This window comes from Zonotrichia leucophrys, unplaced genomic scaffold (genome assembly GCF_028769735.1).
Source record: "Zonotrichia leucophrys gambelii isolate GWCS_2022_RI unplaced genomic scaffold, RI_Zleu_2.0 Scaffold_47_404062, whole genome shotgun sequence".
NCBI lineage: Eukaryota > Metazoa > Chordata > Aves > Passeriformes > Passerellidae > Zonotrichia > Zonotrichia leucophrys.
The window spans coordinates 378,469-404,062 of NW_026992252.1; the positions used below are offsets into that span (position 1 = coordinate 378,469).

The 25,594-nt window shown below is 44.2% G+C and overlaps 1 protein-coding gene across 2 annotated transcripts in view; it reads right to left on the reverse strand.

The window, feature by feature from the left end:
• LOC135460432 (chromodomain-helicase-DNA-binding protein 1-like) overlaps nucleotides 1-24,598 on the reverse strand; it is a 103,701-nt gene extending 79,103 nt beyond the window's left edge. For both annotated transcript variants that reach the window (XM_064737248.1, XM_064737247.1), the window contains exons 1-2: nucleotides 24,310-24,598; nucleotides 22,626-22,807 (exon numbers count right to left, since the gene is read on the reverse strand). In XM_064737248.1, coding sequence (XP_064593318.1) covers nucleotides 22,626-22,675 — 50 coding nt within the window. In that variant the 5' untranslated portion in view covers nucleotides 22,676-22,807; nucleotides 24,310-24,598. The remainder of the gene's footprint in view (nucleotides 1-22,625; nucleotides 22,808-24,309) is intronic.
• Between the last annotated feature and the right edge of the window lie 996 nt (nucleotides 24,599-25,594).

The following is a 25,594-nucleotide window of genomic DNA, read 5'->3' on the forward strand; positions in this document are numbered from 1 at the left end:
CGTGTTTTATAAAAGTTGGTTGCAAGCAATTTTTAATGACGTGTTTTCTCTCTGGTTACCACAGTGGATAGAGAAGATTCCTCCCTAAATTTAACTTAGGTTTTCAGATGATTATGAAATCAAATTTGTATATCTCTTCCTATCTCTTCAGAACAAAGCATAAAATTACTATACCAAGGGAAGCGCATGTATTAACGGTAAACAATGTGTAACGCATGACTGGGTAGAAGAAGGGGATTTCAAACTGTCAGCGACCCCTGGAATGAGGGAGAAAAGGGGCTAACGGAGGAGCTGAAGTGATAGCTGGAAAGTTCTCTACAGCTGTAGATGAAAAAGGCATAAGTGGTTAAGCTGACAAAAGAGAAGCAGCAAGATTCTGGGTTTGAAAACCAATGAAGGGTTTGGCAAAGTTGGAAAGGTATTCGGTCCAAACCCAGGACCCTGACTGAAATTAGATGCTGAAGAGGTTGGAATGACTCGAATTTTGTTATATCTTTGACCCCCATCCCTGTAGCAATCCAGACTACTATGTAGTAGGATTTTTACTAAATGTAATTTTCCCATGGTGCACACTAACTTTTTCCTCTTTCCCTGGGTATGGGTCCTGGGGATGGCGCTGAAACCTGATTGGTGAGGACAAGGGTGGTTATCGGGAACAGGTACATTTGTCTGGGTTAGAACAATACCCGGACTGTAGCAGGCTCCATGGAGTTGGCTAGGGCCTCGTGGTGGGCTGAGACTTAACAGTAGGAATTGCTGAGTCATGATGAGACACCAAAATAAGCTCCTGTCTTCTGCCTCTCAAACCCTAGCTTATCTCTGTAATCCCATAGGTCACTTTTCCCCTAAACCTTACTATTGGACAAGTTTGGATCCCCCTATACCCTATAAAAAGGGGCTGTCTTAGCCCATTTGGCTGAAGAAGAGCTGTCGCTGGAACCCTTCACAGACCCCCCAATTAACCATCACTTTGGAACCGCCAGAACCTCTCTTTCTACTCTCTCATCTACTTCTGCCCCTGGCCCTATGGCACCTGAACCAAGCAAGCAAAGATCTGAAATCCAGAGAGAGCTGATAATCACTAAAGTGCTGAAATCCACTAAGCTTGCTTAGGGTAGCAAACGGCTACGACCTGACTGAGTATTCGAGCACTCTGTCTCCAAGAGAGACTGAGTTACCCGGATAGGACTGCCTTGCTCAGAGCTAAGCCTGATCTGAGGGCTGGGACCCTTCACTGGACCTGTAAAATTACAGACTACAAAAGGCAAAGCAACCTAACTATTGAATATGATGGGCTTAGGACCCTGCTTGAGTTCAGATTTATCCTATGATTGCTTGTGTACTTCTGAACTAGGCGAGCCAAACTGGATTTATGTTATGGCCAGATTTATCTTGTCCAGCTACAGACCATCTGTACTGTTACAGGAAAAGAGGTAAGTTTAACCATATTTGGATATGGAAACTACTGGTGTTGAAGTCTTGACCAAAAAAAAAAAAAAAACGATAATTTTTAACTAGCTACCCAGTACTAAGAGATTATAGCAAAAATTATGCCTCTGTGTGTGGGAGAGGGCAGGTCAGGCCTTGCTCTGGCAAGACAGTGTCCTGCCCCACACCCCCCAGCCCTAGAGCATCCCAGACCCACAGTGTCTGTCAATCATTTGCCACACCAGAGGCAGTGCTCCACTCTGCCTAACCCAGCTCCTGAGTGGCCGAATGACTGGATGTCCCACCTGGGAAGGAGGCGGTGGGGGGGGGGGAGCGGAACAAAGGCCCAGAGGTATTTAAGGCTGAAGGCTGCACATGAGGCAAGCACATGTCAGCACATGTCTTGACCCTACCCTGCTCTTGGAGTTTCTATCTGGACACCACCTTAACCCAGGAGTTGATTGCTATATGTGTGTTTTTCTATCTCTTTTCTGTCTTTCTCACTTTCTTCTTCTAATTCCCTCTTCTTGGAACTTTTTGGGTAACTTAACATTGAATGGGTTTAAGTTTAGAGTTTGCTTAGTTGAATGGGCCAAAATATACCTGTGAGAAGTGTTTTATGTTGATTGGATGTTGTACTAAAACTTTGTCAAAAGTTCCTTGATTTTCTATATTTTGCCAGTAAAATTATTTTGACCTCTTGAGAATATCTAGTTGGTATTTGTCCCATGCATCTAACTGAGAGTACAGGAATCTCTGTAAGCCCCTTTCAGCAAGTTGTTTGGGGCCTTACACCATGCTGTTTTGGAGCTCAGCTTACAAGTCTAGCAAGTACCACAAGTCTAGCAAGTACCAAAAATGGCTTTATTAAATTGTCTAACGCTTGATATGTTATTAATGAGAAAGGAATATGTAAAGTACTAGACCACACCGAAGAAGAATACAATATCAAGAAACATGAAGGAAATTACCAACCAGTCTGCTGGACTCTTTGGTCATTGCAGCCAAAAGATTGGTTTAATGAACTCTCCTCCTGGATCCTGGTTGGCACCACACAAAATTGCCTGCAATTTTAGAGACTCACAGGATGGGGAGCGATGACTTGCATAGAAGGAAATTTTTATATTGACTAGACTTATGCTTTTGATTATTGAAATAGCAATTGTCCATTATATGATTGCCTGTATACTTTCCTCTCCTTTCTCCTCTGTCTGCTAGATTAGGACCCCACTGCTGCCACGAGAGGAAAGGTACCATTACTGTGGTCCCAGCCAATGTCTTGAGCCATGGGATGGTATGAGAGACTGGAAGGACTGCTGGCTTGAAACATTTTGGGTGCATGTGTGGGGGGAAGGGGCAGGTCTGGCCTTGCTCTGGTGAGGCGATGCCCTGCTCTGCACATACACACCCCCCCCCCCACGCCCCCTGGACCTGTATCCCAGCCCCAGAGTGGCTGCCAGTCACTGGCACACTGGAGGCAATGCTCTACACCCCACCTCTGGAGCTCCTAACCCAGCTCCTAAGTGGCCAGATAACTAGAATTCCCACCTGGAGGAAGGGCTCAGGAAAGCCAAAGGGTACTTAAACCAAAGCATGAGGCAAGCACACATCTTAACCCTACCTTTCCTTGGATTTTTTATCACTGATGGAACCAGGAGTGGTAGCTGTATTTTTTCTTTTCTATACCTTCTCTTCTCTTCTCTTCTCTTCTCTTCTCTTCTCTTCTCTTCTCTTCTCTTCTCTTCTCTTCTCTTCTCTTCTCTTCTCTTCTCTTCTCTTCTCTTCTCTTCTCTTCTCTTCTCTTCTCTTCTCTTCTCTTCTCTTCTCTTCTCTTTTCTCTCTTCTCTTCTCTTCTCTTCTCTTCTCTTCTCTTCTCTTCTCTTCTCTTCTCTTCTCTTCTCTTCTCTTCTCTTCTCTTCTCTTCTCTCTTTTTTATTCTCTTTTCTTTTCCTTCTTCTCCCTCTTCTAATTTCCTCTTCTCGGAGTTTTGAGTAACTTAAAATTGGATGGGCTTGGAGTTCGCTAAGTTGAATGGGCAAAGTTAATGCTTTGTGAAATGTTTTATGTTTATTGAATGCTGCTCTAAACTTTTGCCAAAGTTCTCTGATTTTCTGAAGTTGCCAGTGAAGTTTTTTTTGTTGTTTTGACCTCTTGAGAATATATTGTCAGTATTTCTCCCATGCATCTAATTCAGGGTACATTAAAAAAAAAAAAAAAAAAAGCCCTTTTAAGCGGCTCATTGAGCAAGCTTTTGAGGCCTTACACTTGGTTAGTGATAGCCTTGGCTGCAGTGATCACAATATTGTGGTGTTTGGGACCTGGCTGTGCACACTGAAGATTAGTACTAAGAAAAAGGTTTTAGATTTTAGAAGAACAAATTTCAGCTTGTTTAGAGCTCAGTTGTGAGGGATTCCATGGGAAGCTTCCATGGAGGATAAAGGCCCTAACGAGTGCTGGAAGCTTTTCAAGAAAACTTTCATGGAAGCACAAAAACAGTTCGTCCCCTTTAAAGGTAAGGGAAGTAGGTGAAGCAAAAGACCCCCTTGGCTTAATTGAAAGCTTTTGAGTCTGCTCAAAACCAAAAGAGAAACATACCAGAGATGGAAAAGCCAATGAATACACCCTGAGAGCTACAAGGGCATTGCCAGGGTGTGCAGAGATTCAGTTAGAAAAGCAAAAGCTCAGCTTGAATTGAAATTGACCAGACATATCAAAAGCTACAAGGAAGGGCTCTTCAGGTCTGTAAACAACAAGCAGAAACAGAAGGAAAATATTGGCCCGTTGTTAAACAGGAGAGATTAATTAGTCACCAACAACACTGAAAAGGCAAAGGTTCTCAACACTTTCTTCACCTCTGTCTTTACCAGCACTGATGGGCCCCAGGATCTAGGAACAAGAATCCAGGTGGATGCAAACACAGACTCACCGGCAGTGAAGGAAGAGTTGGTATGTGAACTATTACAGGAGCTTGACCCTGACAATTTATGGGCCCTGAAAATATCCACCTGAGGGTGTTAAGAGCTGGCTGATATTGTTGTGAGGCCACTCTCCATGATCTTTGAGAAGTTGTGAGGACTGGGGAATCTGAAGAAGGCTAATGTCATCCCCATCTACAGGAAGTGCTTAAAGGACAATCCAGGAAGTTATAGGCCCATCAGTCTTACTTCAGTTCCTGGGAAAGTTATGGAACAAATCTTCCTGGGGCCTATCACAAGTCAGATGAAACATGTGATTGGGAAAAGCCAGCACAAGGACAAGTTGTCCTTGACAAACCTGATAGCCTTCTATGACAAAGTAACCTGCTCAGCTGATGTGAGGCAAGCAATGAACACTGTCTTGTTGGGAATTTAGCTGTTAGAGAATGGAAAAGTACAAAACTGTGGCTAATTCCAAGTCCTGCACCTGTGTTGATAGCATGTCCTTGGGCCTAGCTGTAGTGTGATAACAAACAGTGAAAGAGACATGAGAAAAGAGAGATGTAACCCCTAAGGAATGAGGATGAGTTAATGCTATGGTTTAACCAATAGATTGCTTGGCTTACAGAATATTCATAAGCTTATTATTTGCTGTATAAGTGTTTGATACTTTCTTCAATAAACTGGACCAGAAGGACCTGAGGGACCGGGACCGGACCGGACCTGAGGGGCCTGTGATGAACCAACTGGTGTCCTGGTCCCCTTCCTTCGACACTGTCTACCTGGATTTCCCCAAGGTTTTCAATATGTTTTCCTAGTCTCCTCCTAGAGAAACTGATGTGTTATGGTCTAGACAAGTGGTCTGTGAGGTGAGTGGGGAACTGGCTGACAGGCCACACCCAGAGGGTGGTGGTAAATAGTTCCTTTTCAAACTGGCAATCTGTCACAAGTAGGGTCCCCCAGGGATCGATATTGGGCCCATTGCTGTTTAATATCTTCATAAGTGATCTGGAGGATGGGATGAAGTGTACCCTGATGAAGTGTGCCAATGATACCAAACTGAGTGGGGAAGTGGACACATGGGAAGGGAGAACCACCCTGCAGGAAAACCTGGATAGGCCAGAAGAGTGGACTAACAAGAACCTTATGAAGTTCAACAAGGACAAATGTAAGGTCTTGCACCTGTGAAAACATAATCCAGGAGTGCAGCACAGGCTGGGAAAGGGACCTGGGGGTCCTGGTGGACAATGAGCTCAACATGAGCGAACAGTGAGCTGCTGTGGCAGAGTCAACAGGATACTGAGTCGCATAAACAAGGGCATCACCAGCAGAGATAAAGAAGTCATTATCCCACTCTACTCAGTGCCTTGTCAGGCCTCACCTGGAATACTGTGTTCAGTTTTGGTTCTTGATATATGAAAAAGATGTGGACAGGCTCGAGAGGGTCTACAGAAGGGCCACAAAGATCATCAAAGAACTGTGAAACCTGCCATATGAGGAAAGGCTGAGAGAACTGGGTTCTGAGGAAAGGCTTAGGGGGAGACCTTATCACCATGCTCTAGTATTTAAAGGGTGGTGACAAAGAAAACAGAGACTCCCTTTTTACATGGAAAAGAGGAGGGGGGGTAATGGGTACAAGTTACTCCTGGGGACATTCTGATTGGATACAAGAGGAAAATTTTTCACAATGAGAACAATCAGCTACACCATGTCAATTCACCACCAGAGCATCTCTTTCTAGCAGTTTGCTTATGCAGCTATAACTTCACTGGGATATATATGTACTTGGCTTTTTATTTTTGTTTCACTTGTCTCTTGCTGACCTAGTAAAAATTTAACAGTCATTACCTCTTAGTATCACCTAAGCACGGCCCAGATTCCCCTGTCTCAGGACATGACTGTAGCTTTTTTTTTTTTTTTTTTGCTACAGTATTTTAGCTAATGAATTCATGAACGAAAAACAGCGTTCTCCTCCCCCAGCCTCCCCACATTTTAAAACAAACACAAAATTACTGGCACACTAGGGGGTTAAAAAGCAGTAATGAAGAACAGCCTTCTTTTCTCCCTAACACAGATACATTAAGCAACCCTTAGTTATTAAAAATGAATATATATCTCTAATCCCTGTCAGGGGATTACTTAAGAACCTCTACCACATGAGCAGTAATTCCGGTGCTAACCCTAGGAGGAAGGAGGGAATTATTTAAGAAAAGGTACACAGTTACACACATGCATGTGTTCATAAAAAGCCCATACATCTATCATCTCCTTACAAAGAGAGGAGGAACTAAAGAAGCAGCAATTTCAAAACTTCACTTTAAATGCTACTACACTGATTTTGAAATTCTTTGATTTTAGCACAATTCAAAAAATGGTACAAAGCAGCAGTATGAGCTATCACAGCTGAAGCCAAGCACTTTGAAAACAGTGTCTTGGTCCTGAAACAATATATTTGCCTGCTGGTGAGTGATGCTCCACAAGAACAGCTTATTTTGACATTGCTACTAATGCCCTCTCCAACCTTCCCCCAACACAGCACCCCCCCTTAGTGCTGTCAGTGCAGTCTGTAGAAGAAACAGATTCAGCTTTTAAAAAACATCCTACCAACTTACAGACACCACACAACAGTGCAACAAGTGAGCACAGTTGAACAGGACAATATTTCTTAAGACTGCTGTCCTGAAGCAAAGTATAAACCAGTTCAAAACAATACAGAATTTAGGAAAAATAAATACATTTCAAGCACAAAGTGGTTTTCTTGGTGGATTTTGGTTTTTTCAACTTTAGCACATGCATAAACATTCCACATTGCATCATGACAGACTTCAGTTGCTTTTCCAAGTGCTTAAAATGCCACACAGTCTAATACCTTTTCCCCTTTCTTCAAGGAAGATTACTGACATAACTGCAACAACAAAAAAACCACAAACCCAAACAACCACCAAACCAAAAAAACCAAAACTACTCTAGAACCCATTACACTGCAATATCTATCAGCATCACTCTAAGTTCAGAGAACTTATTTGCCATAGCTTTAAAAATCTGTTTGAGTTTTTAAAGCTTGTAGGAAAAAACATACAAAATCCTCAAGTCCAACAGTTAAAACAGCACTGCCATTTAAAAGGTAAATTCATGGAAACAATAGCTGTGAGGTAGTCATATTTTAACATCCTAGTCACATTTTCTTTTCCTCCATTGCCTATGGGCTTCTTTGATTTCCCCGACATTATCTGTGGTGTAGCATACAAGCAATTCCTCCTCTAACTGAAGAGCTTTAAATATTATCTGATGATATCCAGCCAGGGATCTGTGTTGGTTTTGGCTGGGGAAGAGTTAATTTTCTTCATAGTAGCTAGTATGAAGCCATGTTTTGGATTTGTGATCAAAACAGTGTTGATAATTCAGGGATATATTTGTTATTGAAGAGTAGTGCTTACACAGAGTCAAGGTCTTTTCTGCTTCTAGAACCACCCTGCTGGTGGGAGTACACAAGAAGTTGGGAGTGGACACAGCCAGAATAGCTGACCCCAGCTGACCAAAGGGATATTCCATACCGTATGACATCATGCTCAGCAGATAAAGCTGGGGGAAGAAGGAGGAAGGGGGAACATTCAGAAGGATGGTGTTCTGTATTCCCAAGTCACCACTGCACATGATGGAGTCCTGCTTTCCTGGGGATAGCTGAACACCTGCCTACCCATGGGAAATGGTGAATGAATTCCTTGTTTTGCTTTGCTTGTGTACATGGCTTTTCTTTCCCTATTAATCTGTCTTTATCTCAACTGATGTGTTTTCTCACTTTTACCCTTCTGATTGAAGCCCCATTCCAGGGAAAAGTGAGCCAACAGCTGTGTGGTGCTTGGTTGTCAACTGGGGTTAAACTACAGCAGTCCTTTCTGATACCACATGTGGGGCTTGAAGGGTTTGTGATAATGACAGATTGACTAGGATATGCTAGATCGAATTTATAGCTGTTATTGCTGTTTAGCTATTAATAGACAGGCTCCTGTGCTTGCCGTGGTACTTGTTTGCCTCACTGTATATTAGTCTACTGCTCGTTAGTGGATGCTTTTTCATAGAATTATATAAACATTTAAGTTGGAAAAGACTTCAAAGATCATCGAGTCCAACTATTAACCTAACACTGATCAGTCCACCACTAAACCATGTCCTTAAGTGCCACATCCACACAGCTTTTAAATACCTCCAGGGATGGGGACTCAACCACTTCCCTGGGCAGCCTCTTCCAATGCTTGACCACCCTTTCAGTGAAGAAATTTTTTCTAATATCCAATCTAAACCTCTCCTGGCACAACTTGAGGCCATTTCCTCTTGTCCTATCCCTTGTTACTTGAGAGAAGAGATCAACTCTCACCTCACTACAGCCTCCTTTCAGGTAGTTGCAGAGAGCAATAAGGTCTCCCCATAGCCTCCTTTTCTCCAGGCCAAACACCCCCAGCCCCCTCAGCCACTCCTCATAAGACTTGTGCTCCAGCCGCTTTTCCAGCTACATTACCCTTCTGTGGACACACTCCAGCACCTCAATGTCTTTCTTGTAGTGAGGGGCCCAAAACTGAACACAGGACTCGAGGTATGGCCTCACCAGTGCCGAGTACAGGGGGACGATTGCTTCCCTGGTCCTGCTTCCCGCATTATTTCTGATACAAGCCAGGATGCCATTGGCCTTCTTGGCCACCTGGGCACACACTGGCTCACGTTCAGCTGGCTGCCGACCAGCAGCCCCAGGGCCTTTTCTGCCAAACAGCTTTCCAGCCACTCTTCCCCAAACCTGTAGCGTTGCAGGGGGTTGTTGTGACCCAAGCGCGGGACCCAGCACTTGGCCTTGTTGAACTGAATACCATTGGTCTTGGCCCATCAATCCAGCCTGTTCAAATCCCTCTGCAGAGCCTTCCCACCCAACTTGGCGTCATCTGCAAACTTACTGAGGGTGCACTCAATCCCCTCATCCAGATCATCCATAAAGATATTAAACAGGACTGGACTCAATACTGAGCCCTGGAGAACACAACTAATGACTGGCCACCAGCTGGATGTAACTCCATTCACCACCACTCTCTGGGCTTAACCATCCAGCCAGTTTTTTACCCAGCAAAGAGTGCATCCATCTGAGCCATTGAGCAGCCAGTTTCTCCAGGAGAATGCTGTGGGAAACAGTGTTAGAGGCTTTACTAAAGTTTAAATAGACAACATCCACAGCCTTTCCCTCATCAACTAAGCAGGTCACCCTGTCAAAGAAGGAGACCAGGTTACTCAAGCCTTTCATAAACCAATGCTGACTGGACCTGATCACCTGGTTGCCTCTGACATGATGGCACTCAAGATGATCTGCTCTATAACCTTCCCCAGCAGCAAGGTCAGACTGACAGGCCTGTAGTTCCCCGGATCCTCCTTCTGGCCCTTCTTGCAGATGGGCATCACATTCGCTAACCCCCAGTCAATTGGGACCTCTCCGGATAGCCAGGACTGCTGGTAAATGGTTGAAAGTGGCTTGGTGAGCTCTTCTTCCAGCTCCCTCAGTACCCTTGGGTGGATCCCATCTGGCCCCATAGACAAGTAGTGTAGCAGGTTACTGACCATTTCCCCTTGGACTATGGTGGCTTCATTCTGCTACTTGTTGCAGTGTGTTGCAACATCCTGTTTTAAACTTCCCAGCCCCTTTCCAGGTGTGGCAATACCCCTCTCCCTTCCCCCTCGCTCCCTTGCTGAGTGAGTTCTGTCAATCAGTTTTAACATTCCAGCAAGGCCATCGTGTGGTTGGTCAAGTTCAAAGGATGCAATACAGGCCTGGGGGTCATTGGCCTATGTGTCTCTCGTCCCCTGAGACCCTCTTCCTCCCACCTGGTTGGTGCTTACCTGTCCCTTCCCCTCCCCCTGTCCCTGGGCTTAAATTGATCCCCGACCATGTGCTCGGGATTCTGTTGGAGCTGTTACCTAAGATTCAGACGTCTGTGACCATGGAATAAACTCTGGATATTAACCCTCCGGCAGAATCCATCTCCTTTTCTCCTCACCATCGCTTGAAGCCTTTCCACCAGAGGTAAACTGAGTTTCCAACCTTGCCTGGACTTGTTCCAGTGCCTGCTGCCACATACAGCCAGCCAAAGGTGTCTCTGAGGTGAAATACCACAGTTGCCGCCTTTGGCCAGCAGCAAGGGTCAGACAAGCCCAGGCACAATCTACCTGGTAATATTGGGATTCCTATTCCAATAGCTACTCATCCCTGTCAGGGAGCTGAGTACCTGGAGAACAACTGGTCTTACTATTAAAGACTGAGGCAAAGAAGGCATTAAGTATGTCAGCCTTTTCCTCATCCTTTGTCACTATGTTTCTCCCTGCATCCAATAAAAGATGGAGATTATCCTTAGCCCTCCTTTTGTTGCTGATGTATTTGTAAAAACATTTTTATTGTCTTTTACGGCAGTATCCAGATTAAGTTCTAGTCAGGATTTGGCCATTCTAATTTTCTCTGTGCATTACCTCACAACATCCTTGTAGTCCTCTTGAGTTGCCTGCCCCTTCTTCCAAAGTTCCTAAACTCTGTTTTTGTTCTGAGTTCCAGTCAAAGCTCTCTGTTCAGCCAGGCTGGCCTTCTTCCCCACTGGCTCAGATTTCAGAACATAGGAATGGCCTGCTCCTGAGCCTTTAAGATTTCCTTCTTAAAGCACATGGATGTGTCCTTCCTGGACTCCTTTGTCCTTCAGGACTGCCTCCCAACAGACTCTGTCAATCAGGCCCCTAAACAGGCCAAAGCCTGCCCTCCACAAGTCCAAGGTGGTAGTTCTGCTGACCCCCGTCCTTACTTCTCCAAGAATCAAAAACTCTTATCGTTTTGTGACCGCTGTGCCCAAGATGGCCTCTAACCATCACATCGCCCACCAGTCCTTCTCTGTTCACATACAAGAGGTACAGCCTCCCCTAATTGGCTCACTCACCAACTGTGTCAGGAGGTTTTCTTCCACACACTCCAGGAACCTCCTAGACTGTTTCCTCTTTGCTGTATTGTATTTCCAGCAGACATCTGGTAAGTTGAAATCCCACATGAGAACAAGGGCTAGTGATTCTCAGACTTCTCCCAGCTGTTTATAATATATTTCATCTGCCTCTTCATTCCATAACAGACTCCCATCAGATCTGCCTTGTTGGCCTTTCCCCTTAATACTGACACTTAAATGCTCAACCCTATCAGTGCCATCGTTAAGCTCTAGACAATCAAAGCACTCCCTAATATACAGGGCTACCCCACCTTCCTTGCCTGTTCCTTCTGAAGTGTTTATAGCCGTTCATTGCAGCACTCCAGCTGTGCGAGTCATTCCATCATGTGTCCGTGATGGCAACTATGTCATAGTTTTCCTGCTGCACAATGGCTTCCAGTTCCTCCCGTTTGTTGCTCATGCTGTGTGCATTGGTGTAGATGCACCTCAGTTGGACTATTCTCAGGCGCATCTGTAGTTTATAACACATCAATAACCCTTGTGTCTTTGCTGCCACATGGATCTCCATCCCCTACCTCCACTAAGACTGCAGACCAAAGGACCTCACTAGTTTCTTAAACACTGGCATGTTGCCTCCAGGCTTATCTCTAGTGAGCCTGGGTTTATCTCTTTCTCCCTTGCAATCTAGTTTAAAGCTCTTTCAATGAGCCTTGCTAACTCCTAGGCAAAGATCTTTTTTCCCCTTTGACACAGGTGTACCCCATCTGTTGCCCACAGGCCTGGTGTCACAGACCGACCCATGATCAAAGAACTCAAAATTCTGACAGTGACACCAGGCTTGGAGCCAGGTACTGATCTTCTGGCTCTTTCTGTTTCTTCCCTCATCATTCCCTGTGACTGGAAGGATAGAGAAAAATATTACTTCTGCTCCTGATCCCTTAACCAGTCGTCCCAAGGCCCTGAAGTCTCTCTTGATTGCACTCAGACTTCCTGTTGCAACTTCATTGCTGCCTACCTGAAAACTTAATAATGGGTGATAATTTGAGGGCCGTACCAGGGTAGGAAGCTTTCTCTTCACATCTTTAACCTGGGTCCCAGGGAGGCAGCAGACTTCCCTAAGAAGTGGGTCTGGTCTGCATATGGGGCCTTCTGTTCTGTTCCCTTCATAAGGGAGTCTCCTATGACAACAACCTGTTTACTTTTCTTTATGGAAGCGGTTTTGATGCAGGGCATAGGCTGACTTAACCTCAGCAACACAACCATGCTAGATGAACTATTGTCCTCATTATCGTTCAGCTCCACTTGCAGAGCCTTGTATCCATTATGCAATGGCACTTGGGAAGGTGGGGCAGTCACAGAGGAGATGCACTTGCTGCGCTGGGCAGGCACTTGCCTCCACTGGCCCCTATTCCTTATGTCACCATGTTGAGCTGGGAGGAGAGAGGATAGGGAATCCTCCATATCATGCACCCTGTCTACCTGTCAGGCCTGTCCCAGGGAAGGTAGGGTGCGATTCCAGTAATCTCTCTCTCTCACACTCCCTGATACTCCTCAACCTATTCACTTCCTGCCAGAGTTCTGCCACTAAGTAGAGGAGTTCCTTTACCTGGGCTCACCTCCCACAGGTGTGCTCACTACTGATGCCCAGTACTGGCATAAGAGCAGGGCACACCCTGCAGCCTGATACATGTTCCCACCGCACCTCTGGGCAGCTGTGTCAGTCACAGTGGGTACAGAGTTTAGAGAGGCCATAGCTTTCTACCAGGTAGTACGATTGCTCTCTGGAGCACCTCAAAGCATGTAGCCATGGATGAGCTCACAAAAGAGCAGGTACACCCCTGGAGGACCTGAAGCCATGGGTAAGGCTTTGTTGGAACAAGTATACCCTTAAGGGACTGCAGTCTGTGGATAAGTCCAAGACAGAACAGGGGCAAGGAGAGGAGTTCATTGCAATATTAAACCCTAGAACCTGGTCCAAAGGGACCAGTGGTGGAGACTGTAGCGGAAATACCTTTAACATGTTGCAACCTAATATTTGAGTTGCCTGTTATAGGAATTACTATAGCAGGAATCACCTGAACCAATGGAAGAGAAGTCTTACAAGAAGCAGTTGTAGTGCAGCAGTGACCTGACCTGAACTGACCTTGGTGCCCAGTAGCTGCATCCAACACAGCATTTCTGTCCTGAGTGACCACTATAGCAGATGGAGCCCAAAGTCATGGACTAAATGAACTCGGTAGACATTTGTGGACATTTTGCAGGGGTGGTCCATAGACTAAGGGAATGATAGGTGTATTATATCAAATGATGGAAAGGGAGGTGGTGGTTAATGAGGATATATTGGCTAGTGTGGGACCTGACCATGATATAAATGGTATGAAATAAGGGGTGGAGAATGTGCTGGTTTTGGCTGGGATAGAGTTAATTTTCTTCATAGTAGCTAGTATGGAGCTATGATTTGGATTTGTGCTGTAAACAGTGTTGATAACAGAGGGATGTTGTTGTTATTGCCGAGCAGTGCTTACACACGGCCAAGGCCTTTTCTGCTTCTCACGCCATCCCACCAGAGAGGATGCTAGGAGTGCACAAGAAGTTGGGAGGGGACACAGTCGGGACAGCTGACCCCAACTACACCAACTACCTGGAGATGGATGAACATCTGCCCGCTGATGGGAAGTGGTGAATGAATTCCTTGTCTTGCTTTGCTTGTGCACATGGCTTTTGCTTCCCCTATTAAACTGCATTTATTGCAACCCATGAGTTTTTTTCATTTGTACTCTTTGGATTCTCTCCCCCATCCCACCAGGGGAGGGTGAGTGAGCAGCCGTGTGGTGCTTAGTTGCCGGCTGGAGTTAAACAACAACAGGTCCATAATTTGTCTAACTTTTCTCACAATGAATAATGCCTATTAACACAAAATAATACCACTGACCTCTTACAAGGTTAATCCCTTGAACTGGCACTACTAATTACTGAGATTCTGGCATTGCATCTCTAGCTTTAGGATGCAAGGAACATTAGAACTACAATATTTCTTCAACCAAAGACTCAAAATGCTGTCATAATTACCTGCTACCCAGTGCTGTTACATAAATATAATCTCATATAATCAGCAATTATGATCCTCTGCTCTCCAGAGTTCCTCTTACATAAAAAGACAAGCAAAGTACTTCATCTACTGCCCCCTTCTCTTCCTGTACAGTCCAGGGTCAGTGCCTTTTCTTTAGATGCTTTTATTTGAAACAGTTCGAAACAGTTCAGCAAAGGGTGAAAGAAGACACCACACTCATCCTGTTGGACACCTGAAGTAGCCTAAAAGAGAGAGTTTGAGTACAATACAACCAGCCTTTTTCCCCCCCCTCTTTCAAAAAAATCTACTTGAAACTGGAAGGTAGGAGGCAATCTTCAGACACTTAAGCTTAAATTAGAACCTTCCTGGTTTTCCCTCACCCTTTCTGAATATACTCAAGAGACTGGTAGAAAAACCATACATACCTTACATATAATGAGAGAAAGAGACAATGCACAAGACTTAATTTTCATTTACTATTCACCTGTGTTGGTCAATTTACCCTATCCCAATTTTCATATTATGTCTTCCCTTTACACTGCTCTTGCATTGCTGCCCTCTTACAACCAACTCTATCCTGTGGTGTAATTTGCTTCCCCCCCTTCTTCATTGATCAATGTGCTTCCAAGAGACCAAACATCAACAGAAACTATAAACACTGTCAAGATGAGAAATGGAAGAACTCTAGCTCTAAAACAATAGGGCAAGGCAAATTAAGCTACAGAATAAAGATGCTGTTAATATCATGTATACAGAAAGGGAATATTCAGTATTTGCTGTTGAAGAGCGTTTCTGCTCTTTTAAATACTTAATTCTGTTAGCCAAAACAGAACTCCTGCATTTGTAAGTCCCTCTTTCAAACATGTCATATAAGCCTTCCTTCTCCGTGCTTCAAACATTTTTTTACATTATAGATATAAAACCCAGTAAAATTGAAACAGCATTATTTGATAAAATATATTCTTGAAATAAAAAACCGTACATTACATACACTGTACTTTGTTCAATTAGAAAAAAGCCACAAACAGTACAACAACCAAACCCAAAACCAACAACACTAAACAAAGACAGGAATGCATGAGATTGTGCAAAACAGTTACAGGACCATCATCAAGGGACCATGAAAAAAAAAAAAAAGAAGCAAAAGTGATGGATAAAGCAAGAATGACCACTTCAATGCTATTGAAGTGAGACTACTTCTCTACTGTGCAAACAAATTAATGCAATGATGCTGAAGTTAACTGACAGTGCTAATCTACTGTAGTAGGCATGCAGGAATATATACTAAGAGTGAATAGCATGCTCTCAGGATGGGATTTCTACATGAAAAATTATCATTTTATGTATGTTGGCAAACCAATGTAAAGTCTGCAGAGAGCATCTTCCAGGATATGTAGTAAATAAACTTCTCACACCCCTAGCCTTTGAGTCAAATAGTTGCATTTGTACAGCAGCATATGGGAAATCTGACTTGGTATGAAAGTTTGATACTGTCTCTGGATATTCTCATTATATTTAAGAGCAATTTAAGAGAGATCCACAAAAGCAATATTTATTTTCAAACTATTTTACAAGAAAAGCAAAATAGCTTACTGAGACTACCAAGAAATAATTGCTTGCACCTGCTAATTTTTCAAATCCCAATTGTGGTAGTGCTTCCCCCCCAGCCACACTATGATCTGAGAAATGCTCGTTAGGCCTCGGCCTTGATGAACAGCACCTGGACTAAGCTCCTCTTGAGCTTATCAGAAACACTGTCTGCTCCCAGGAACTTGTGCTGTCTAACAAGCTCCTGTTTTTTAACAGCCTTGGAAACTTATTTTTCTTGCCTGAATTACAACCCAAATGGAATAACACTTTTGTTATCAAACTTTCAAAGGAAGTTACTGACCCGAATTGCAGCCAGGATGGAAAATTACTATGACTAAAGCCCACTCTCTTGTGGCCCTATAAACACCAGTCCAAAATGAGACCCTTTGAGCTCTCTTGGACTGCAGTGGGCTGTGACCAGCAACCTCCCTCTGAGTGGGGCCTCTGAGAGCCAGTGAACTCTCAAGTTTGCCATACTCGGAGGACTGCCAAATGATGATGGATCCTGGGCTGATACCCTCCCACTCCTCAAGGCTCAACCCTTTGCCCATTGAGAAGATGCAAGTGCATCCAAAGTGAGTACTTCACTGAATTCAAGGGGAATTTTTCAGAGGTAGCTTGTACAGACTCTTTATGTCTGTGCGCATGCAAGTGTGAATATGCTACAGCAAGTGTACCAGGAATGCTGCTCTCCTAGATTCTTAAGCACATTAGATTTGTAAGTTAGGCTTATAAGTGAGTTACTGTTGTGCTTATACTAAGTTCTATAGAATCTCTTGTTAATTTGTTTAAATTAGGCTATCAATTAGGTGCTGTTAAGTTTAGGTGCTGTTAAACCTTTAGGCCTAAACTGTTGGTCAAGTCCAGGGCTAAGTTTAGCAAGGGGGTCCACTCTAAACCTTGTGACTCAATGGGAGGCTCTCCCTCATTCCTTTATTATCCTTACCCAACCTCCACATACATAATTTTTTGTTGATTTTAGTTTTAGATTGATTTATTTTAGATTATAGTCCAATTTTTCTCAGTGTGCTTTAACCATCTAGTAAGTAGTAGAGTCAACCTTGACAATGAACTTTGTTGTGCTTTTGCTTTTATATTAAACCTGATATCGTTGCCAGTGATTCTTTGAGTGACCTGACACACTCATTTGTGACAAATGTCTATGGAATAAAATCAGAGTATGCTTTGGGGAGATGACAGGAGAGACAGACTTCAAGAAAAACATCACTGGCAAACATTAAAAACAAATGTTCTGTCACAGGGTCACCAGTTCTTTTCAGTAGTTTTAGGTTTAGCTTCACTAGTTTACCTCTTTAAAAAAGGTCCCCCTGATCAGAAGACACAACTAGGAAAAGTCAGCTAATTTATACAAGGCACTAGGAAGAGAAACTTCATGACAGACAGTTATACAAGCCATGCTGCAAAAGCACTGTTAGAGCATTTAGACCCCTGTATAAGGTCTATGTTGATAAAGGACCAAAGAGAGGATAATTTATCACTGCTGATTTAGAGGGCATTCATTACATTAAACTGCCTTAACAATCCCCCAATTAAAACCCAACCAGAAACAGTATTATTTTGAGCAAAATAAAAGTTTAACCCATTAAAACCAGAAAAGATTAATTCCTGCAAGGTCTTTGAAAAGCATCTGAGATGACAGTCCACCCTATCTTAGTAAACAAGAAGTCCAAGGAAGGTCACGCATTTGAAGAGCCCCTTCCAGAATGAAGTAACAGACACTAAATGCCAAGCTCTTAAAACTGAAAGTTTGTAAGTAGGTTTATTTAGGCAAATACAATTCAAGTGGGCTTTTGTTTTATTTAAAAAAAAAAAAAAAAACAGAACTACTCAATCTGATTTATATGTGTGAAAGATATTCATCTTATTCATCACCACTAATATAAAGCAAAGGGAACAAAGGGTATTAAGTTTAGGCTACCAAGAAGTGTTATTTCCTGTCCTCATCTATTCTGAAATACAAAGTCTTCTCCTTTTCCCTGACTTAGACTGACAACTCAAATTCATTTCTTGCCAATTAAAAATAAAGTAGGATGCTGAGACACAAAGACAAAACTAAAACACCTTCCTCCCCCAACCCCCTTCTTCCCAGGCTCACTTTCACTCCTTCATTTCCAACTTTCTACCTCTTCCCCCACACTTCAGGGGTGGGGAGAGAATCATAGAATGATTTTGGTTGGGAGGGACCTTAGAGATCTTCTAGTTCCAACCCCCTTGTGGAATGGGAGGTTGCAGTCAGTTCTTAAGAGCTTATATGCCACTCCTTCCTCTTCACACTTTTCCCCCTGCTCCAACATAAGATATCTCCCACAGCATAGTCCTTCACTAACTGCTCCAGCATGTGTCCTCTCCGTGGGGTACAGTCCTTTGGGAATGGACTGCTCCAGTGTGGGTCCCCCAGGGGCTGCAGTTCATGACAGAAAGCTTCCTCCTCTCCAAAGGTGCGCTCTCTAGAGGCTGCAGCTTCCTCCAGGGCACATCCACCTGCTCTGTCATGAGGCACTCCATAAGCTGCAGGATGGTTATCTGCTCTGGAGTGGTCTTCTCCACAGCCTGTAAGGAAATCTCTGCTCTGACACCTGGAATACCTCCCACCCCTCCTTCACTGACCTAATTGTCTGCAGAGCTGTTTCTCTTGCATTTTTCTTCCTCATACCTACCTCCCTTCTCACCTACACACACTGCTGCACAGCCTTTCTTAGATGTTATCACAGAGGTGCCCCAGCTTCACTGATTGGCTTATGTTTGGCCAGTGGTAAATCTGTTTTGGAGCCAGTTGGAACTGGCTTTGTCCAGCACACCAGAAGCCCCATGTCTCTTCTGATGAAAGATGCCTCTGCAGTCTCCCCACTACTAAAACCTCAACACAAACCCAATACACACGCTGTCTACATATGCACTTTTTCCTTTTTTTTTTCTAATTTGTATTACATACTTGTGCCAAAAATAAACCAATAGATGAAAATACTTCCTTAATTATGCTTGTAGAATCTTTGTTTTTAACTCCCACTTAGGTTTCTTGAAAGCAGGAACTTAGAATAGTGGCTTTCAACTTATTTTTTAATCTTCTGTGGAAGGTATGAGTTTATAGAGCAAATTCAAACTTGCTGACAAAGAGCTGGCTTTACTTAACCATCTTTTATGGTCCACAGACTATTGAATCAACAAAGCAAATTCAATCCACAGAAATTAGTGTCTTGCACTAACATCAGCTTTCAAGAACATAAACAATGGTAAGGGACCTTGGTGCAAGAAGCCACTTTCTGCTTACTGGAAAAAAGAAGTACAATCGCATCCCAGCCAGCTACTTTCCTTATAACCTCTACTGAGCACACTCTTTTTTTTACCTACAGAGAAGTAAGGTCCGTTCAAGAATTTCTTGATAGCAAATGGCAAGCACACAAATAGGTTTTCCAAGATCTGTCTGTGAATTAGGCTACAGGGTTACTGAATGATACAAGCATATGGGGAAGAGCATTTAACATTTTAAAACTTTTTAAAAGCTTTAAATTGTGTTCAGCAGCAAATTTAAGATGCATAACCAAGTCTTATTTCAGAGGCAACTATCATGTTATAAGTAATTTGTATCTTCCTGATATTTGCTTAAAATAGTTGTCTGAATACTTTTTTGATATTTAGTTGGTTTAGTCTTATGATAATTGCTACAGCTTTTGAGTAACTTTGTTATACTGGTATTTACAAGTGGTCATAGTTTGGTATGCAGTATTATTCAAACATTGTATTTAAGAAGTTTTTTACTACTTTAAATGAGCTACCTAGCTAAAGTCATCAGGGTTGTCCCCAGTAAGTTAATGCTTATTGAATGTCTTTAGTTATAACTCTCTAAAATTTCAAAACTCTAGCTTTGGTCACATTTTTATTTTGTTCATGTTCCACTACTCAACTGACAAAGGTTATTGTTGGCTTTGGTTGGGGGGGGGGGGTTTGTTTGGTTTTGGTTTTTTGGTTTCTTTTTAAATGTAAGTAATTGGGAATATTTTGCCACTTACTAGAAGAAACCTAAAATTTGTTTACTAATGTTGTGGTTTGAAAGGAAGTGAGTTTTTTGAGATGCTGTGGTCAAACCAATAGGTGCTCAGATTTGAATATTGGCACCTGGTGTGGCCACTGAGGACATGGATACGCCTCTGAGAACACGGGGTTAAAAGCAGAGAACTCCCAGGAAAACTTTCTCTTGGTTCCGTTCAGGGAAAGGTTCAGACCTCCCCCTGCCCAGCCGGCAGGGTGAGGTAGGCCTGGGCCCTGAGGATGGAAGGGTGGAGGAGCACCAAGAGACATCAGGCAGCCACCTCCCCCCCGGGGAGAGAGCGAGCGCCTGTGCCACCTTGAAATTTGATTGCAGGCGGGGGGGGGGGGGGGGGGGGGGCGATGTGGTGAGGAGGTGCCAAGCAGGGCAGCCAGAGTTCTGGACAGGCAGAGCCTGAAGTTTTTAACCGTTTTCTTGGATGATGGAAACCTTACAAATTCTGATCCTCCTGGAGTTGAATGAGAAGAGAGATAGAGACGAGATAAGAGGAAATGGGCCACACGAGAGAAGTGAAGAAGAATCTTAGGTGGGAGGAGGTGATGGAGTGGCCTTTGGCTGGACTTTTCTTGTATAGCCATGGACAGAACCATTTTTCCTGTGACACAGAGACTACATTTAGGGGGAGGCAATGGCTCGGAGCCAAGGGAGTGCAGTGATCTTATGTGAAGGAGTGCATGAACAGAGACAACGGGTGAGGAGGGTGGTTGGTGCCCTCAATCTTCAGTGGAGGAGAAGATCTCTGTTCTTGAGACCCCTTGCCCCAGGGGGTGAAATTTGGGGGGGGACAGGTGTCCCAAAAGTGACAGACTGTGCTCTTTTTTGGAACTGGGCAAAGCACCCTTAAAAGGAAAACCCTAGAAGCAGCTCTGGTCTATGCGCAGTGGTGAAAGCACTGGACATGGAAGGAAGAGTCACGATGGCAAATGATCTCCAGGCGGTGCCACGTGTGACAATGGAAACACGCAAGGTCTCAACTGTGTTTCCAGGGGAAGCCTATGGCACAAGTGGGACTCCTCACTCCTTGATGAACTGAGAATTGATTATCTGAAGGGTGGGGATGGACTGAGAGTTGGTGATCTGAGGGATGGATGTATTGGAAATTTGGTGGGGGGAGGAGTGTTTTTGGAAGGTTTTCATTATTTCTGTGTGTTTTCTTTTTACATGTAGTTGTAGGTTAATAAAGTTTTTCTTCTTTATTCCTAAGTTGGAGCCTGCTTTGCTCTATTCCTGGTCACATCTCACAGCAGACACCAGGGAGAATGTATTTTCATGGGGGCACTGGCATTGCGCCAGCATCAAACCGTGACAACTGACTAAACAAGTACCATCTTTACTAGAAGTAGAAATCACAACAAAGAAAGTTTACAAATTATTCACAAGATTTAAAGTTTACTGACTTTCTAGAATATTTCTAGGTATAACATCAAAGCTTGACATGAACAACTTCTCTGTATTTTTTTAAGTTTCTTTAGTTTTACTGTTCATAGGTTTCCTACAAATTTACACCTAGTATCACCTAAACAGTTCTCTCTTCCCCCTTCTTCCCACCCCATTACTCACACTATGTTACATGCAAGCTTAATGGCCAGCATGTGCTTAATGATCAGCTGGCCATTATGTTCTTGGATTTTTTTCACTTGGGGCAATAATGCAGATCTACCCCCTTTACCCAACTGGCTGTTTCCACAAAGCCCACAGAACTCAGTTTTCTTTATGACCTCTGATTCCAGAAATCAACTAACAGGTTCAACAAGCTGTGATCAGAAAGAGAAGGCAGTCAAGACAGATGGGTAGACTGACAGCATGATCACAACAGCTTCTATTTGTAAGTTTACCTTGCCTTATTAAATCTGAAGCATTCATCATATTCCCAGTTTTAGAAATGTTAACTTCCTAGTGCAGTAGATACTTATTCTAGAACACTTCTAAGTTGAACAAGAATTCAATTCCACCCCTACAAGTTCACTGTTATCTTGCAGCAGGAAAGTTCTAACCAGGCTTTTCCAACCAAGTGAACCCTTTACACATCCTAGAACACCAGCAGTGACATTAGAGGAGTGGATTTTTTATTTTTTTTTTAATTAAGATAACTACTAGGAAAACTGTACTTTCACTTTGGAAAACAAACATGAAGTTAACACTTTGCATTATAATGCTTTGACAACTCAATTTAAAAAAAAAAAAAAAGAAGCTTCACTGGAATTAACAGTCCACTGTTCCAACTTTAGAGATAGCATAGTTTAGGGTTTATACAGCACATATTATGCATGCATGCCATGCGCTCTATAGATGGACATGAGTTTTACATTATCATTTCAATCTAATCTGTTTCGGCTTTTGACACTTCAGACAACTTTTGAGGAAAAAGTGTGTAATGCCAATAGAGCTTAAATAGAATTAAAACTGTATTATGTAAGGTATATACACGATTACTACAGTCATTAAATTAAACTATCTGATTTTAACAAGCAGATTGAGCATCTGTAAAAATGCATGGTCAGTCCACTTGCTCACCAGGAAGCTTTAGCACAAAGTTAAAATGGAAACCAGTTCTAAAAAACAAAACACAGGAGAATATGTAACCAAGGACTGAAAGTGCTTACCTTGATTCTCCACTACTGTTTCTTACATCTTCGTCACTGTGCCCATTCATTGTAAATATTAACAAGTTTAAAAGATAACTAGAAGTCCACTCAGGTTAGAAGGCAGATGCCAAGAAATTACTTCTCGATACTCTCTTTTCCAGATGACTCAAATGTTCTCTGCAAGATTTTTCCAAAATTGCCTAAAGTAGTAAAGAAAAATGTTGACATAATTTGAAATTTTTGGCAGTTGCAACTGAAAGATACTGAAAATAACTTATCCTGTAATAACACCACTAAAAGGGAGTATGTCACATCTGGCATCTTCTTTCTAACTGAAAAATAGCTTTTGGTATGCCATAGTCCTGTGTTAAGAACAACCTGATCTTACTTTTAAAGGAAAACAGCCTCCCCAAACACATAAATAAAAATTATAACTATTAATGCTCTAAGATATGATTAGCAAAATCATTTTGTGCACAAAACACATATCATAAGCAGTTCTAGACACAAAGTTTACATTCTGTTGGGGGTAGAGTCAAGAAAATAGACTGTCCCATTTTTTAAAAATGGCTCAACAACATCATGCTAACAAGATGCCACAGATAAAGTGATCACTATTTCAAACATCTTCAAATCAGATCTCTACCGTGTCTGATGCACCTAGAAAAAGTTAGATTCACATTAAATTGAGTGCAAGTATAAACTCACTGGTAATAAGCCAAAGAGCAGCACCTCTCACAGATGTAGTGGTGTGAAAGCAATTAGGGGCCCGCCTGCAGGTTGCCTGCCTTGAAGTGCTCTCTAATACAGCCCAAGCTTCAACTCATGATGGAGGTGGAGGCCGCCTCGTACCGGGATGGTAAAAGCCCTGCACTCAAGGACTATCTCAGACACCAGGGCCACTCCAGACAGCAAACAAAAGCAGTGACGGAAAAAAAGTTATAGGGATGAGCCCTGTAACCCCAGAGAGGCCGCGAAGCTAGGCTGGGGCCTCCGCGGCGGCGAGCTAGGCAGCTTGGTGGTTCCTCGCAGATAGGCCGTTGGCTGCCCAATGAGGCCAAGATGCACGCTGGCTGCCCTCCCGCGCCCAGAGTACGAACACTCTGCCTCCTCTGGGACCGGTACTCCCTGGGCCCTAGGAAAGATCTTTAGTGGCCATGAAACTCTCCTTGTCGGCCACTCCCTGCTCTGCGACAATCCTCCCCAACCACCCGCACCCCGCTGTCGCGGCCTCCCGTGACTGACAGCTACCGAGGAGAGCCCAGGCCAGGGCTTCTTCCCTACCTCTCGCGAGTTCACCTCCCGCCCCAGAAAATGGCCCTCTGCTGGTAGCGCGACCTGCACAGGCGCTGCTCCTGGTCAAGGCTCCCAGGAAGTATTGGCAAAGCGGCCACTGTCCTCTGAGCTCGCTTCTCCCAGCGCCCCCCCATGGCCAGAGAAGAGCGAAGGCCTCCCAGCCAGTTCGTCACAGACCCCGCTGGACTCAGCGAAAGAGGCTCAACCCCGACTGCCCACCTCAATTCTCACAGCTCCCTCCCTCCCTCTTCGGAAAACAGAGACCGGCTCCAGGAACCCAGCGACACGCTAGGCATCCAACTCCTTCTCAGCGCCAGTCGCCTCTCCATCCATCTTTGAAAGTGGCAACCACCGCACAACTCCGGACCAGGGAAAGAGAAAAGAGCCATGGCGGGCCTCTGCCTACCTGCGTGTGTGCACTCGCCCAGACTTTCCTAGGTCTGCCCTGGTCCGAGACGGCGCTACACTCCACAAAGAGGTCTGTGCTGCAACCTAGGGTCGAAGACTGCTCCTGCGACCAGTACAAGGCCTGGGCCGCCGGCTCTTTACAGCCCCACGCAGTGGGCTCGCCTGCAGCCCCCACCGGCTTGAACAATAGGGCCCCAAACCGGGTAGGGAGAACCCTGGTAAGTGCTCTGTTGCTCCGTCGCTATTTCCTACGTCCTCTCGACCACCGCCATCACGCTACCACTCCGCTCAACCTCCTCCTCCCTTAATTGGATGGAAACCCTGGGCGTGATGTCAGTCCTGCGCCCTGGGACAGAGCGAGGAGGAGGAGCAACAGTCGGGAGGGAACAGCGCCGCTGGGACATAGCGGCATGGCGGAACCCAAGCGGTTTCCTAGCTGCGTTGGATACTGCAGGGGCCGGAGGCAGTAGGAGCTCGCCTGCCCACCGCAGCAGTGAACGGACGCTGGGGCCGGTGCCGCTCCTGGTGCCCGCTTGCAGCTCTTATGCGAGGGGGTAGGGCGCGGCCCGGCCTGAGGGGCGCCCATGACCCACCCAGTATAGCAGGGAACCTGGCCTAAGCCGCACGTTACTGTTTAGAGCAGTGCGGGTTTTTTTTGTCTGTTTGTTTCAGGTTTTTCCTGTCTAAAATGAGAACCCCCTAACAAGCACATATGCATTTCTTAGTCTTCCTATGCAATTACAGTTGGCATTAGGGCATATTTAGGAAGTCTTGGCATGCAGCTGCACAAAGAACACTTGCCTAAATGAGGAAAGCATCCCCTAGCTGGAGGCAGAACACTCTTTTTCTTGATATCTAACTGGAGTTGTTTTGAAGTGACTAATGAGAAAACTGTTTAGGTGGCTCATGTTCAGAAAAAAAAATATTTAAAGAGTCCTACTGCTAGAGTCTACCTGTTCCCAGAGTAGCAGAAGAAAAGTAGTGGCTGCTGAGTAAAAGACAGCTCTGAGCAACACAATTACAGAATGCTGGAAACAGGAAGTAATTTACCTCCTTTGTCCTCTTTAGAATCCTGCATATTGTGCTGGTTTTGGCTGGGGTAATTTTCTTCATAGTAGCTAGTATGAAGCTATGTTTTGCATTTGTTCTGAAAACAGTGTTCAGAATTCAGGGATTTTTTTTTACACAGAGCCAAGGCCTTTTCAGCTTCTCACACCACCCCACCAGGGAGTAGGATAGGGCTACGCAAGAAATTGGGTGGAGACATAGCGGGCAGCTACCCC